Source organism: Vigna radiata, chromosome 11 (genome assembly GCF_000741045.1).
Source record: "Vigna radiata var. radiata cultivar VC1973A chromosome 11, Vradiata_ver6, whole genome shotgun sequence".
Lineage (NCBI taxonomy): Eukaryota > Viridiplantae > Streptophyta > Magnoliopsida > Fabales > Fabaceae > Vigna > Vigna radiata.
Window position 1 is genome coordinate 9,066,117 of NC_028361.1, and position 16,158 is coordinate 9,082,274.

The window sequence follows — 16,158 nt, forward strand, 5'->3', positions numbered from 1 at the left end:
CTTATCTAATGTGTTTTTTATTTTATTTATATATTACAAAGGATTAAATTGGAAGCACAATAAAATTTGAAAGTGTAGGATTTTTTTTGGAAGTGTAGAAAAAAAGCGCATTAAATCTTACCAAGTTGAGCCCAAGTTAGGTAGTTTTCAGAAAAAAAGGTATATTTCTTCTTGAACATGCATGATTTTTTCGGGTGCCTCTAGACAAAAGTATAACTTTTAAATTATATACTTAAAAGAAAATCAAAGTTTTTCTTTTCTAGCTTATTTTCATATTACATTATGGAATAAATATTTTTGTTAGTGTTCTCAAAATGGGTCACCCGGACCATCACGAGTTGACCACTTAGTGAATCAATCCAACCAATTCATTTATTAGCGAGAGTTGAAAAAATTCGAACTCGTTCGACTCACCATTGATGGGTTAAACTGGTTGACTCACTGACTTATTTAATTACAAGTTTTTTAAAATAAAAAAATTGCAATTTAAATGTAATTCAAATTTAATTTTTTTACTATGTTAAACTCCAAAAAAATTCAAAATAAAGAAGTAACATACAATTTAAATGTAATCCAAAAGCAAACTTAAAAAACGTATAAATAAATTTATAATATTGGTAATTTTTGTGTCACTTATTCATTTTAAGATTAGAATCTTTAATGGGTAAATTTATAATATTTTACTCTTGAATTTCATTTGCAATACAATAAAAAAATGATAAAAAATAATATTGAAACAAAAAATAAAAAATAGTTAAATTAAACTAGGTGTGTTAGTGAGCCAACCTGACTCACCATAGGTTCAACCCGGGTTAAAAATTGGTCCACATAAAAAAAATTTATTTTCTTCAAACCCAACCCGACTCGAACCCGTGGTGGGCCGGATTGCCCCACAGGCTCTAACCATTTTGGCAACATTAATTCTAATTTTTGTTAGTAGTGAACATGAGTCAAGTTAAATCATATTTATATTCAATTTGACTAATATAATATAATAAAAATTGGGTTAAACATGTTTTTAGTCTCTTAATTTTTAGTGAAAATTGGAATTAGTTCCTCTTCGAAACTTTGATCCAATTTAGTCCCTCAACTTTAGAAATATATAGATTTAGTTCTTTTAACCAAATTTTGCTAAGTTTATTTGACATTTCAAAAGTATTTCATTATAGCATTTGATTTGTTAACATTGTTGACACATTTTTTTTAATGTTAATTGAAAGATGCATTTGAAACCTTAAATAAACTTAACAAAATTTGGTTAAAAAAACTAAATTAATGCAGTTCCAAAGATAAGGGACTAAATTAGTCTAAAGTTTAGAAGAAGAACTAATTCTAAGTTAAAAGACTAAAAACATATTTAACCTATAAAAATTTAATATTTTAAAATTTATATTCACTTATTTAATTTATCAAATTAAGTAATTTTTGAAATACTGATTATTTGGTCGACTTTTTTAGATTGTAAATTTATATCAAATTAAATTTTGTAATAAAAAATATATTTTTATTTTGAATAAATAATATAAATATAGTGAATTCTTTTAAAAAATGACATATAATTTTAGTAATGATTATTTTAGTGACCTATGATTTTATATAACTTATTATTAAATTTTAACAAAATATTATTATATCAAGAATTAAAATTAAAATTTAAAATATATTTACGAATTTATAAATATTAAAATGTAAATTGAGGTTGAATCATATATCCATAACTTTCCAAATATTATTTGAAGTCGACTACAATACTTTATTGTATTCAATTTTATTTATTCATATGTTCAAATTTACATAATATGATTTTTTTTCTCACCCTAATTTTGAAGATTATGCACAAATAAATTGAGTTCTTAAAGCTAAAAAAATGTTGATCTAACCCAACTCATGTCTGATACATTTCTTTGAGAAGAAGTAAAAGAGGAAAGAGAAAAGTAACTGTTAAATTTAAAAATAAAGAAGAAGGGTATAAATAGAGAAGAAATAAGAGGGCACAGTATAAAGTTTCTTCATTTCGATTTTGGGTTTCTCTTTTGCGTCAATCGTAATGGCTGCTCTGCAATACTTGGAATCGCTGCGCAACGCACACCCTGAGCTCGCCGAATGGTACAATTCGCTCGCCGATCTGTACCAGAAGAAGCTCTGGCATCAACTTACCCTCAAGCTCGAGCAGTTTGTCGCACTCGCTGTTTTTCAGGTTCCACTTTTCTTCTTGACTTCATTTTTTATTTCGCTCTCTGCACTCGTAATTGATGGAAAGCTGAACTGTACCTCGGTTTGTTTTGTTTCGGAAATTGTTAGGTTTAGGTTTAATTTGTTTTTGTGTGTGTAGTTGTTGGTTTGCGCTTGATTTGGGAGTTAGGGGTGATGTTGTCTGGAGAGAGTGATTGTGCTGCTGTTAGGGTTTTGTTTTGGGGGGCTTGAATTGTTGTGTTTGGAACGGTGGGAAAGATGGGAACTTTTTTCACAGGGATTGCGTTTGGATTTCGTTAGGTATGGAAGATGTTGGGCGAGGCACGTGGACGGGGTTGTTATAGGATTGAAATCTTTGAGCTGTGGGATTTATGAAATTAGGGTTCTGCTGGAAAGTGAATTTTTGGGGACCTGATTTGGAGTCCATTTTTATGGTTTTAGTTATTTAGATTTTGAGGAGATTGGTGAGTGATGATTTTTAGCGACCTGGTATATAGTGGTATATCTTGTGGATCATGAGATTGGTAAGTCAAGGACCATGAAGATCAGAGGGCAGTGTCGTTAGGATGGAATGGAACTTTAGCCACATTGGACTGAATGTGGATGTTTCACTTCAAACAAGATTAAGCATGCCCTGTTAAATTTGGGAATGGCTTAAGCAATTAAACTGAATGCATTTTTTATTCTGTTGATTTCTATCAAGAGGTTGAAATGGTAATTCCCCCCTTGCATGCTCGGTGGCATTATTTTGAGTCGGGATCATTGCATCAAATCTTTAGGTCATTAACCTGTCAAACTTTTATATCACATTCTTGGCCGGAAGCAGCCAGACGGTAAGACCAAGTTTATTCATGGTACTCAACCATTAACGATTATGGTTGATTCATTCGTTATGTTAGTTTGTGCGTATTGCTATTTCTTTCTGCTTCTAATATAGACAAATACTCATTTCTGGTATGTGTGTGTAGTCTTATTATAGTTTATATTTCTTTTGTTTCATAAATGGTTATTGCTTAAATTTTCAGGCTGGTGATGCGTTGATTCAATTATATCACAATTTCATCACAGACTTCGAGACTAAAATCAACCTTCTGAAGCTTGCACATTTTGCTGTTATAGTTTCTCGGCAGTATTCTGAAAAGGAAGCTGCTGTTGGTTATCTTGGAGGGGTCATTGAGAAGTTGCAGGCCACTAGAGAGCAGCGCATAGAAGAACCTATCCTTTACATTAAGATGCAAATAGCAATATTCAAGCTTGAGCAAGGTGACCAGAAGGAATGCAAGAAACTCCTGGAAGATGGGAAGACTACACTTGACAGCATGACAGATATTGATCCATCTGTATATGCTAACTATTACTGGGTATCATCTCAATACCACAAGACCCGCCAAGAATTTGCTGAGTTCTACAAAAGTGCCCTTCTCTATTTGGCATACACATCAGTGGAGTCTCTATCAGAATCATTTAAGCTGGTGTGTCCTCACAATTGTTGCAAATTTCCCTTTCTATTGTCTCAAATTATAGCTATTTACTAATACGGGTTACTTTTGAGTCAATTTATGATTTGTATTGCTAAAGGAGAGAGAAAGCCAAAAAATCCGCCACATAGAGTGGTTGGCATAACGGCTTATGGCAGAATCCCTGTCTGACAATGTTTTTATACATATGCACACACATACAAATAAAAAAAAGAAAGAAACTGTAGAAGTGTCAAAAGCAACATAAAACTAAAATTCATAACATTCATCTAAGTCTCATTCTCATGATTGTAACAATAGGGTAATACTAAAGACACAGTGACTCATTGGAAAACAAATCCTCATCCTGATCCCCTCTTCTAACCTTATATAATCATTCTTCTCATCATCCAAAGAGGCATCTCCTTCAGCTTTCTCTCTTAACACTTCCAAATTAATATTTGTCAATCCTTCTTCCATTTCTTCCTTGTCGAAACTAATTTCTCGATTCTTTTATTATTACCCCTTTCCAGTTTCAGAAGCTCCTCCTTTTCCTTTTATAGAAACTCTGAGATGATGTTCCATCTTGACCCTCCTCATTTGCAAACTGCTTCCTTTTGTTATCCATCAAGCTCCTTATCTAAAAACAGTGGATGGCAATGGATGCCAGACCTTTTTGAATTAGGCAACGCTGGTTGTGACAGTGCAGCCATGGCAATTCTTTCTGAATTATGAAAATTGTCTTTTCACTTGAACAAAATATGTAGGGGAGGGGAAGAAGGTAGATTACAATGATAAGGTACTTGATAATCGGTGATACTTTCCAAAAGCATGACTAAGGCTGTTTATTAATTTACAGTGGGTGATAATGACAATTAGTGTGGTTTTCTGCACATCCAAGTGTTGGTATTAAGGAGTGATATTTATTCTCTTGAATCACATTTTGCTACTAGAGTTATATATATGGAGCATAAATCACGTGGGAGCTGAAGTCCAATTTTATGTTAACCACTTCATTTATGTAATACTTTATCTATTATCTATTAAAATTTTAGCTTATTTTACTTTTAGTTGGTGGCTTCGTCACAACATTGCAAATTTTATTGTGTCATCCTTAGAAAGATTAATGTGGAGGGGTTTGAAGATAGGTTGATGCATTTTTTTAGTAAAATGTAAACTTCATCAGAGGTTTATAAATACATTTAGGTGCATAATGTTCTATAAGGAATAAGAAGAGGTAACGCAGAGTTCAAAGTTGTCTATCTCATTTGTGGTTTGTTTCTATTTATCTGAAGATTTTATATGAATTGATGTGCTATTTTTTATTTGTTAGGATTTAGCATTTGATTTGTCCCTCTCTGCCCTTCTTGGGGACAACATCTACAACTTTGGAGAGCTACTTGCCCATCCTATAGTGAGTAATTACATCAAAATATTTAGAGCACCTATTTTCTGAAATTTCTCTGTTTTTTTCATTTTACTATGTTGGTTCACACAGCCTATACTCTGTTTTGTCTATCATTTTACTACGTTGGTTCACACAGCCTATACTATGTTAAACAGATCAAGAGCCTTCTGGGGACAAAAGTGGAATGGCTTTACTATATTCTGCAGGCATTCAATTCTGGTGATTTAGTGCGATATCAAGAATTGTGTCGGGTGCATAATGCTGCTTTAAGTGCCCAACCAGCACTGGTTCAAAATGAACAGAAGTTGTTGGAGAAGATCAACATTCTCTGTCTGATGGAGATTATATTCAGGTGTATAATTTAATTAGATTGTCACTGTTGTCACCTGTTGAGGTGTATTTAATATCCTTTTTTATTTTCATCCCAACTCAACTGATTGCTGTTGCTTGCAGTCGGCCTTCAGAAGATCGAACTATTCCATTGAGTGTAATTGCTGAGCGTACAAAACTTTCTATAGAGAATGTGGAACATCTCCTAATGAAGAGCTTATCTGTAAGTTGTATTGGAAGTTCTACCGAAAACAGTATAGAAATTTTGTTTGTTTTTCTTTGTAACCATTTAAAGTAGTACACTTTCAGCCCAAACATCTCTGTAAATGTGAAATAGCTTACGATTTTTTCTTGTTTCTTCATTTTTCTTAGTCTAAATTATTTTTACAAAGGCTTGACCTATAATGACAATTAATCATAGTGTGGTCATAGTGTTTTTTAAGCATATATTTTGTTTGGGAATGGAGATATAAACTATAGTCTAACCGATATTCTTGAGTCTAGAGCTGTGACATGTCCTTACTCAGTTGATGAATTATGTTGTGTTGGTTGTTACTCATAAAATGTATAGTTGATTATTTTGAGTTGTAGTTATTAACCGTGATACATAAGCAACATCTAATGTTATACTTTTGCTATGCGGAAACTGATCTCCCATCTTGTGGCAGATTTGTCGAAGTGAGTGGTATGATTTGCATGTTCAAACATGTTAGGAAGAACTTTTTATGCTTGATTTCATTTAAGGCATACATAACTTATTGCTATATTATTGGTAGTATGTTGCAACACGAGTATTCTGTTTTGAATTTGATTTTCTATTAGATAATTCTCTTTAGTTTTGATTGGCAATTAACTCTTTTTTTATCACCTGAAAACTACTAAAAAGTGGGTTATAATGGGACGAGTGAATTGGTTGATTTGGACAGTTTAGCTGACGTAAAGCGAAGAGGTGTATTAGGTTAAATTTTTTTTGGAGCATTTGCGTCTTTTACTAGGTTTTATAGATCTTGCGAATTTCGCACGGAATGCATTATTTTTGGCTGTTTTGAATTGTTGTGTTAATTTTTTAGTGTTGGTTTCATCTTGTCCTCATTACCTCCCGAGACTGCTTTAGACGTGGGATATTTTTTCTCATTCAAATAAATGTTGTTTTTACATGTATTTCTACACCTTTTCAGTGATTAAGCAGAGGATCTTGTTGAATATTGTGGCAGTGGTTTAGAAATACTTACTTTGCTTCTTAACTGAATCACAACGAGTAAATAATAAGACAACTTCATTCTGAATGTATTTATAGTATTGTATACTTGTTTCAAAGAATTTTAGTTATCCTTGAATTGTTCTTAGCAAAGCAATTCGAAGTTTCTTTAATTGAATTTCTGCATTTGAGAACTTTATTATTATCATATAGAGGTTTCAGCAAATAACGTTTTAAAATTTAAAGCTTGAAAGTGAATTTCTTTTTTTGCAGGTTCATCTAATTGAGGGTATAATTGATCAAGTTGAGGGCACAGTGCACGTTTCCTGGGTGCAACCAAGAGTTCTGGGTATTCAACAGATCAAATCCTTACGGGATCGACTTGACAGTTGGACAGGGAAAGTACACACTGCATTGTTATCCATCGAGGCAGAAACACCTGATCTAATCGGATCGTGAATTTTCTTTTATTTGTTTTCTGCCCTTTGTAACAATTTCTTAGGTTAAAGAGAACACATCCTAAGGCGACAAAAGATGAGGAGACATCCAAGTGACATGGGGCCAACTTTGTATGCTTTATTTGGGTTTACCAGCTGCTTTCTGAGTGATTGCTGGAAGAGCATCCCCTTTTACTTGGCTGAGAAATTGTTGGTTCTATGCTTGCAAACTTACAGACATGGTAACTCATTTCCACCCTGGCTGTTTTTACGCATTAGAGTAAATGACAGACTATGTATCTGGAATTTTCTTTGATACGGCCATTTTTATTGACTTTTACAAGTATTTTTCATTGAACAGTCCAAAGCATTCTCACCTTCGTTCTTTTGCCCAATTTTTCCTCACTTTGATCTGGGTGGTACTAGTTGCTATGAGCTGAATCTTCCAACTTCTGTTATTTTTGTGCGAGGCTGTTTTCTTGTAACAGCAATAAATTGATCAAATGACTCCAATGGTGATAGAGATTATAAATGTTAACACTTTGTTGAACATGCCTTTTCCTTTTAGGTTAAAATTTATTAGGAATTAAAGTTGTGTTTTACGTTAAAGAATGAATGAATTTGTGGAGGATTTGCGATTTCATTTCAAATACGATTGCTACGTTGATGATAAGTCCAATCAGAAATATGAACCGTAAGAAAATATCAATTAAATCTATAGTAGAAGATGCCAATAGAGGAAAAGAAAATGATGCATTGAGAAGAAGATAATTAGAAGTCAGTGGAAATTTACGTAGAAGTCAGAGTGAATATAAGAATGATTTTTCTTTTTAAATAAAAGTAAAGGTTCATAATAATTTATTTTATAAATACAAATAATTTATATATGCATGTATGAAAAGTAAAGGGATACATAAGTTTGTAGTTTCAAAATCTGGATTATGTTTTAAATTTTCATATATTTTTATTTCAAATTTTAGAAGTTAATAGATATAATCTTTATAATCTAATTATATTAATTTATGTTATGTGTTACGTTAAACATGTTCCAGACAATTGAAATGTAAATAAATCAAATTGAGTTAAGAGAATCTTAGTTATTTATTTTTAAAGTTCAAGAGAGTCTTATTTATTTATTTTTAAAGTTTAAAAATTAAATTGTATCAAACTTTAAAACAAATCTAATTTTGTATTAAAGTGTTGAGACTAAAATATATATAACTCACTGGTAAATTATGCTGTTAAATAAATAATTTGGATTGAAAATATTTGTTTATTATATTTTTTAATTAAATTGACTTTCAGAAAAAAATTCGGATTAAAATATATTCATTATTATTTAAATTTAAAAAATACTTAAAATTCCATCACATTTTTATTATATATATAAATTACGTGCATGCTTTATATTGTGATACCATTTGATGTTATATATGTCATATCTTAGAACATGAATAAAATAAAATAATATAAATAAAATAGAATGATGAAATCTTTCGTATGACATACTTTTTTTTTTTTTTTTATCTTTTATACTTTCAAACATCATAATTCCAATAAAATTGTTGCAATTCAGTATGTCTGTGTGCAACAATAATTAATTATAACCCTATTATAAATTATTATATTACAAAATTCAATAATAATGTAAGAATAAGTTATATTGTAATAAGACATTTGTTTATTACCGGTAACTTGTGGTGCAATTTCTGGTTTTTTCTTATAACAACATGATTGAGTTTAAAACAATTAATTGTAACAAGGTAGTAGACCAAACTGTAACATCTGTAAGATTTAGTTACTCACTTAAAAGGGTCTGTTGTTCTTATGTATCAGATTAGAACACAGTCCCAAGAAGACAGAGTAAATCACAACTATCCAATTAAGAAAAGAAATTTGTAATTTTTTTCAAGGGGTTGAAAAGTAATTACACAACTAAATCCAAGCATACACGTGGATAGATGTGAGAGGCCTTCTAACTTGCAAGGAGAATCTAGTGGGTCCAAACATTATCCTATCCAGAAATCCCATGTTTCATAATGCAATTTTCTTTTTTCTGTGGCCGCAAATGCTGTCTCAAATTTCATGGATCACATTCAAATCCTATGAAAATTACCATTTTTTTTTCTGGAAAACCCTATGAAAAAAAAGGAAAATCTTTTCCCTGCCACGCCCCAAAAGGCTGAAACTACACCAATGCTTATCATAGTTCCTCCCCATGCCATTTCATTAACTGGGATAATCACACCCCAGTTTCATGCATATAAACACTTGTCAAACACTCTGCAGCCATCTGATCAACTTTCCTTGCATAGTGGACCATAAAGTTCATCCTTTTCTGGTGCATAACCATCTCTCTCCAGTCTCTATATTCAGATTTTGAGTTAAATTCTTACTTGTATTCAAAATTTAATTTCATCGATTGTAACTTGTATCTTATTGACTAGATAATGTGTTGCATACTGTTATATGCTTTTAGCTTGGCTTGCTGGTTTAACATGGTGTGGATGGAAGGATGAGTGGGACATCTGTTCTCTGCCAATCCCATCTTCTGTCACTTCCAAATAATCCACCCCTAAACTCTGAATTGAATGCAAAGTTCAATGAGCAGGGATGGTTGTCTTTGCTCAAGAGGTGCAAGAGCATGGAAGAATTCAAGCATGTTCATGCCCAAATTCTAAAATTGGGCCTTTTCTGGGATTCTTTCTGTGGCAGCAATCTTGTTGCGACTTGTGCTCTATCCAGATGGGGCAGCATGGAGTATGCTTGCTCAATCTTCAGGCAAATTGAGGAACCTGGTAGCTTTGAGTACAATACCATGATTAGAGGACATGTCAATAACATGAATCTAGAAAAAGCTCTGTTGCTGTATGTTGAAATGCTTGAAAAAGGAATTGAACATGACAACTTCACCTACCCGTTTGTACTCAAAGCATGTTCTCTATTAGGTGCTCTCAAAGAGGGAGTGCAAATCCATGGTCAGGTTTTCAAGGCAGGTCTTGAGGATGATACCTATGTGCAAAATGGCTTGATCAGCATGTACGGGAAGTGTGGGGAAATAAAGCATGCTTGTGACGTGTTTGAGCAAATGGATGAAAGGAGTGTGGCTTCATGGAGTTCCATCATTGGTGCTCACGCTAGTGTGGAATTGTGGCAAGATTGCTTGATGCTTCTTGGGGACATGAGCAATGAGGGACGCCACAGGCCAGAAGAGAGCATTCTAGTTAGCGCACTTTCTGCTTGCACTCATTTGGGGTCTCCTGATATTGGAAGGTGCATACATGGGATCTTGCTGAGGAACATTAGTGAGCTCAATGTTGTTGTCAAGACTTCACTAATTGATATGTATGTAAAATGTGGCAACCTTGAGAAAGGGCTTTGTGTGTTCCAAAATATGGCTGTGAAGAACAGATACTCTTACACTGTCATGATCTCAGGGCTTGCCTTTCACGGGCGTGGAAGGGAAGCTCTGAGAGTTTTCTGTGAAATGATGGAAGAAGGTTTGGCACCCGATGATGTTGTTTATGTGGGTGTATTAAGTGCTTGCAGTCATGCTGGTCTTGTCAACGAGGGTCTTCAGTGTTTCAACCGCATGCAACTTGTGCATAAGATCAAACCAACAATTCAGCACTATGGTTGCATGGTGGATCTTATGGGGAGAGCAGGGATGCTGATGGAAGCCTATGAGCTCATAAAAGGCATGCAAATTAAGCCTAATGATGTGGTTTGGAGGAGCCTTCTCAGTGCTTGTAAGGTTCATCTTAACTTGGAAATAGGGGAGATAGCAGCTGAGAATATTTTCAAGTTGAATCCACACAACCCTGGTGACTATTTGGTGCTAGCAAGTATGTATGCAAGGGCTCAAAAATGGACTGATGTAGCCAGGATCAGAACAGAAATGGCTGAAAAACATTTGTTGCAAACACCCGGGTTTAGTTTGGTTGAAGCAAATAGGAAGGTTCACAAGTTTGTGTCACAGGACAAGTCTCAACCAGAATGTGACATCGTCTATGAAATGATTCACCAAATGGAATGGCAGTTGAAATTTGAAGGCTATGCACCAGACACCTCACAGGTGTTGCTTGATGTAGATGAAGAAGAAAAGAAACAGAGACTGAAATATCATAGTCAGAAGTTGGCAATTGCTTTTGCACTAATACAGACATCTGAAGGATCTCCAATAAGAATATCAAGAAATCTTAGGATGTGTAGTGACTGTCATACTTACACTAAGTTCATTTCCGTGATCTACGAACGGGAAATTTCTGTAAGAGACCGTAATCGCTTCCACCATTTTAAAGATGGAACTTGTTCATGTAAAGATTATTGGTAAATTTCATTACATTTATGCATAAAGGGTTCTTATAGGGCTATTATTTTTTTCCTGTGTTACATTTGATAGTTATATTGCAGTAAATAGACACTGATTGATATAATATTGAACACTGCCATCTTTTGCATCTCTTTTTGCACCAATAATGTTGCTGTCAATGATGTCAAGAAATATAAAAATATTTAAAAATATAGTAATTAAGATATTTCAAACAATCCTTCTTGGCTTCTTCTCCCTCAATCTTTCTAGCCTTAGGTATGGTGCCTGAATGGTTTTCCACTATGTATCTTGGAATTTCTTTGATACGGCCATTTTTATTGACTTTTAGAAGTATTTTTGGTTGAACTGTCCCAAGCATTCACCTTCAATTTTTTGCCCAAATTTCTTCTTTGATCTGGGTGGCACTTGATATGAGCTGATTCTTCTGTCTTGTAGCAGCAAGAACTTGATCAAATGACACTAAAGGTGATAGAGATGCTAAATGTTTTAACACTTTGTTGAACATAACTTTTCCTTGTATGTTAAAATTTATTAGAAATTAAATTGTCTATTCTTACTTATCATAGTATGAAGTGTGTGCCTTAGCGTGTTACGTTCTTATGGAAAAAATTGGTTCAACTGCTTTCCGGTGCGTGAATAAGTGGTCATTTGTATGAAAAAAAAAATCATCAATTTGTAGAGGTTTTACGATTTCATTTCAAATACGATTGTTCTCTTGAGTTGTCCTACAGCAAGGGATTTAAAAGACAAGTTTGTTTTTTTAAGACAGTTAACTAGTGAGCTAGGTTGCATGTTATGCAAATTAATACCCAGAACAGAAGCATTGTTAACTACTGTGGAGTTTTTCATATATACATATACACACATATATAAAAGTTGAAACAGTTCTGAGAATCTAAACATCCCACCAAACACACATGTACACATAAAAAAAGTACCTAGCCTTAACAAGAGCTTATTTTAGAAGATGTTCAGCTGGTGATTGAGTAATTAACATGGTACTACAAAATCAGATTATGGTGATATCTATTAGAGGTAAAGAAGTTCAAACAAAAGGGAAGAAAATATCTCATGCTGCATCAGTAGAATCACCGGTGGTCTGCAGAACGCTTCCTCTACAATCCAACAGTTAAACTAATAATTTAGAAGCTTCAAAAACCAAACTAGGCGGCCATCAAGACACTATCTACTTTAAAAATGTGAGATCTGCATAGTAAAGGAAAAAAACTTCAGAAACTGTCCTGGCACTTGACATCCTATAACAAATAATCAAAACTTCATAAAAACCTCAAATAGATTATTTTTCTTAAATAAAAGCTCCTCAAGAGAACTTAACACATTCAAAAACACTTTGAACATGCTTCTTAACCATAAATAAAGTTTGAGATCAGAACTAATACTTCTTAGCACCATGGTAGTCTATCATTCTTAGTATTTCATGTCAATAACAACTTTGGATGAACCTTCATCTACTACATTTTGATAATTAATATCTTCTCCATCATTTACATACATCTTAACAAAACAATGACTATGTATGAATTTAGAAGAAATAATACAATAAAAAATAGTATGAACGAAAGTAAAATAATTATCTTCAAGAACAAATCCATACTTTCAAGTGCATATGATAGTTATTGGATTGCTTAACTGAAAATCTTTAAAACATTGTGGCAAAATGGGTCACCCTCCATTCAGATGTTGACAAAGACTTGATACTAAATACACCAAGTGCAATCAACTTAGGCATGAAGCTATCATATGCAAAAACCAAAATCAACAACAAGAGGAAGAAGCTAAGGCTGCTGATCAGGAGGAGGAGGAAGACATGTTATTTGTAGCTACTTGTTTCCTTGAGCAGTGAATCAAGTGAAAGCTGGCTGATAGATGGCGGTTGTACCAACCACATGACCTTCAACAAGGCTCTTTCAAAGATTTAAGGCCAACTGATGTCACCAAAGTCGTAATGGTGATTATATCTCAGTCAAAAAGGTAAGGGGACAGTCGCAATTACTAGCTGTGCAGGCACAAAGTTTATTCCCGATGTTCTTTTCGTTCCTGAAATTGACCAAAATTTGTTAAGTGTTGGTCAATTGATTGAAAGAGGATTTAGAGTTATTTTTGAAAACAAAAATTGCTTGATTAAAGGTGAAAATGAAAGATAAAAGCTTTCCTCTAAAACCATTGGAGGAGGAGCAAACTATTTTTTCATTCAAGGAAAATGTGACAGAAATCTGGCACAAGAAGCTAAGTCATCCTCATCATATTTTGGGTTCAAAGAGTTTCTTTTATTTTGCAGCAATGACTGCAACATTAATGTTGATCCTTTTCAATGTGGTTGTAGTTTGCCATGGAGGCAAAACAAATTCTTTCATTAGAAATGTTGATAGGGTTAAGGACATGCCCCTTCAAAGGGATGTGTTTGTTACCCCTTCTAGCTACAATGCTAGGGCTATGATTGTATTATGGGTAATCATTGACAAAACTAAAAAACAATTTAGTACATTATTGGAATGAGATGTACTAGGATGATCTTCTTGACTATGAAGTCGAAGAAGAAAAGGAGTCGGTAATAAAATCAACTGTGAATCGGTCAAGAAGAGTTATGTTGGAATTCACATATCAAGAATAAGATATGTTTTTCCGAAGCCAGATTGGTCTTTTATGGATTTTTGCAGTTCAAAAAGCAAGGAGGAGTGTTAAAGTTATGTTTTTTGTAATTGCCTTAATTTAATTTAATTTATTAGATAGGACTGAGTAAATAAGTGGTTGCTAAACTTTAGGAACAAATCCCATATTTTATGTACCTGAAAACTGTGAAGTGGACTTTTTATTTTATTTTTGAATTTTTTGAATCATTATATATGTAACCATGGTATATTGAATAAATCATCCTTTTCCTGAATTCAGAAATTCTCCATCGTCTTCTATCTTTATTTTCCTGTTACTTCATTTTTCTTCTAAAAACCAACAAAGTAAAATAATGATCTTCAAGAACAAGTCCATACTTTCAAGTGCATACGATAGTTATTGGATTGCTTAACTGAAAATCTTTAACTATTAGTCTTCCACTATTCTAACACATCATTGTGCTCAAAAAAATTCAAAATCTAGAGTTGATTTATTCAAATAAGTGTCAAGTTGTGTCTTTCCATATTTGTTACTTAATTGAAGTTTCAACTCTTTTAATTTCTATTATAATATAATAAGTTAGTAAAAGGCATAATGGAAAAGCAAGTAAGTGTGTAATAAAGTGAAGTAAATTAAAAATAAGCACCCTACATCAAAAAGGTTTGATTTAGATGCAGATGTTAGCAAACCTTTACTATTATATTCAACAAAAAAACTTATACAATTTTTTCTTGAGTTTTTCTAATTTTAGCTAGTGGATTAATTTTTTCAAAGCAAAAGACAATGTTTTTGTAGTAGTTAACTCTTCATTACAGTTTTATATTATTTTCTTGTGCATAATTGTTCAATAGTTATGGTTTATATTATTTTCTTGTGCATAACTATTTAACTGTTCAACAGTTATGGTTAGTTATTTTTTCCTTTTATTATGTTTCCTGTTATATGGATGATGTATGTTGTTGAAGGTGTTAACAGAATAATAGATAGTATTATGCTTTCCTTTAGTTTCTTTGTTTTATATATCTTGTTTATACTTGTTTGAACCAACCGTTTCTAATTTCATTCTTATTCTAAAATTACACCAAAAATTGCTCCAAAACCAAGCACAACGTTATATTCATCCCAATATTTTTTAAATTTGACCATCATCAGTTCAGCCATATCCTTAATTACTTCGTCCCCATCCTCACATTTTCCATCACTTATAAAAAATACAAACTAGAAGATGGGTAGCTTGTGGCAGAAATTAAGATAGTAATATCATAAAAAGCTATAAGAACCTGCAAACTTTTTAAAATGAGAATTACCATACTTTCTTCCACCACTCACAAATATTATTTGTTACATCCAACAATGAGACGTGGTATCCATATTTTTTCTTTTTTTCAGTTTCACCAGTTTCAGTTCAATATCATCTTTCTCAATCTCATTATCACAAAGGGACATATTAATATCCTCCTCATCCATTCTAAATTCCAATTTAAGAGCCTGAGTACAAATTAAATAGGATGGAAAAAATCAATCAAAAATGCAAACTGTATATATAGAATTGAACAAAACATGAAAACTGAAAGCCCCTGTGAGGGGCAGCTGCTAAGTATTCAAGTTCTAACAAGCCCGGTTAAGGTCTAAAATATCATAACATTGTTCAAACAAAAGTTATTCAGGAATCAGCAACCTTTGACAAGCACTAACATGTGCTTTTAGAAGTATTACAGCTTATTGACTTCAACTCAATTATGCAGATGTTCATCGAGGAAGTTATGGAACTTGTAGAGCTTAATTCCCCTGTCACTTTGCAGTGAACCCTCCTGTGCACGTTTTAAGAAACCCCTAATCCAAACAGCAGAGAACAAACCCCTAATTTAAGAACAAAGAGATCCAATCACATAATGCAACAGAAAAATATAAGCCCCATTCCTAATATTTTGCTGTTGTGCTGGTCTGAGAATTAGGCTGCTGTGAGGGTTAGAGACAAACGGGAATTGCTCTCGCTATTGATGGTTGGAAAACGGACTAAAAGAAGGCAACTTCCTACATTCCACCATTTTCTTCCTGCACCCCATCATTTCCAGAACGGAAGTATTTGATGGGGGTGAATGAAGGAATTTGATGAAGTAGAGGAAGCAATTGCCTTGAATGAAACGGGCTTGAGCAAGTTAAGGAGTTAA

General features: G+C 33.1%; 2 protein-coding genes across 3 annotated transcripts; both read left to right on the plus strand.

The window, feature by feature from the left end:
- The first annotated feature begins 1,985 nt into the window (after positions 1 to 1,985).
- LOC106777886 (26S proteasome non-ATPase regulatory subunit 13 homolog B) lies at positions 1,986 to 7,573 on the plus strand. The gene is made up of 6 exons (XM_014665702.2): positions 1,986 to 2,197; positions 3,219 to 3,665; positions 4,984 to 5,064; positions 5,214 to 5,410; positions 5,512 to 5,611; positions 6,860 to 7,573. The coding sequence occupies exons 1-6, from the start codon at positions 2,048 to 2,050 to the stop codon at positions 7,043 to 7,045; spliced, it is 1,161 nt and encodes a 386-aa protein (XP_014521188.1). The 5' UTR covers positions 1,986 to 2,047; the 3' UTR covers positions 7,046 to 7,573.
- A 1,496-nt stretch (positions 7,574 to 9,069) lies between these two features.
- LOC106777941 (pentatricopeptide repeat-containing protein At1g31920) lies at positions 9,070 to 11,476 on the plus strand. 2 transcript variants are annotated; one of them, XM_014665773.2, is made up of 2 exons: positions 9,070 to 9,364; positions 9,471 to 11,476. In XM_014665773.2, the coding sequence occupies exon 2, from the start codon at positions 9,539 to 9,541 to the stop codon at positions 11,354 to 11,356; it is 1,818 nt and encodes a 605-aa protein (XP_014521259.1). In that variant the 5' UTR covers positions 9,070 to 9,364; positions 9,471 to 9,538; the 3' UTR covers positions 11,357 to 11,476. The 2 variants fall into 2 exon arrangements, with proteins under 2 accessions (XP_014521259.1, XP_014521260.1); XM_014665774.2 differs by having other exon boundaries at positions 9,503 to 11,476.
- The last annotated feature ends 4,682 nt before the right edge of the window (positions 11,477 to 16,158 follow it).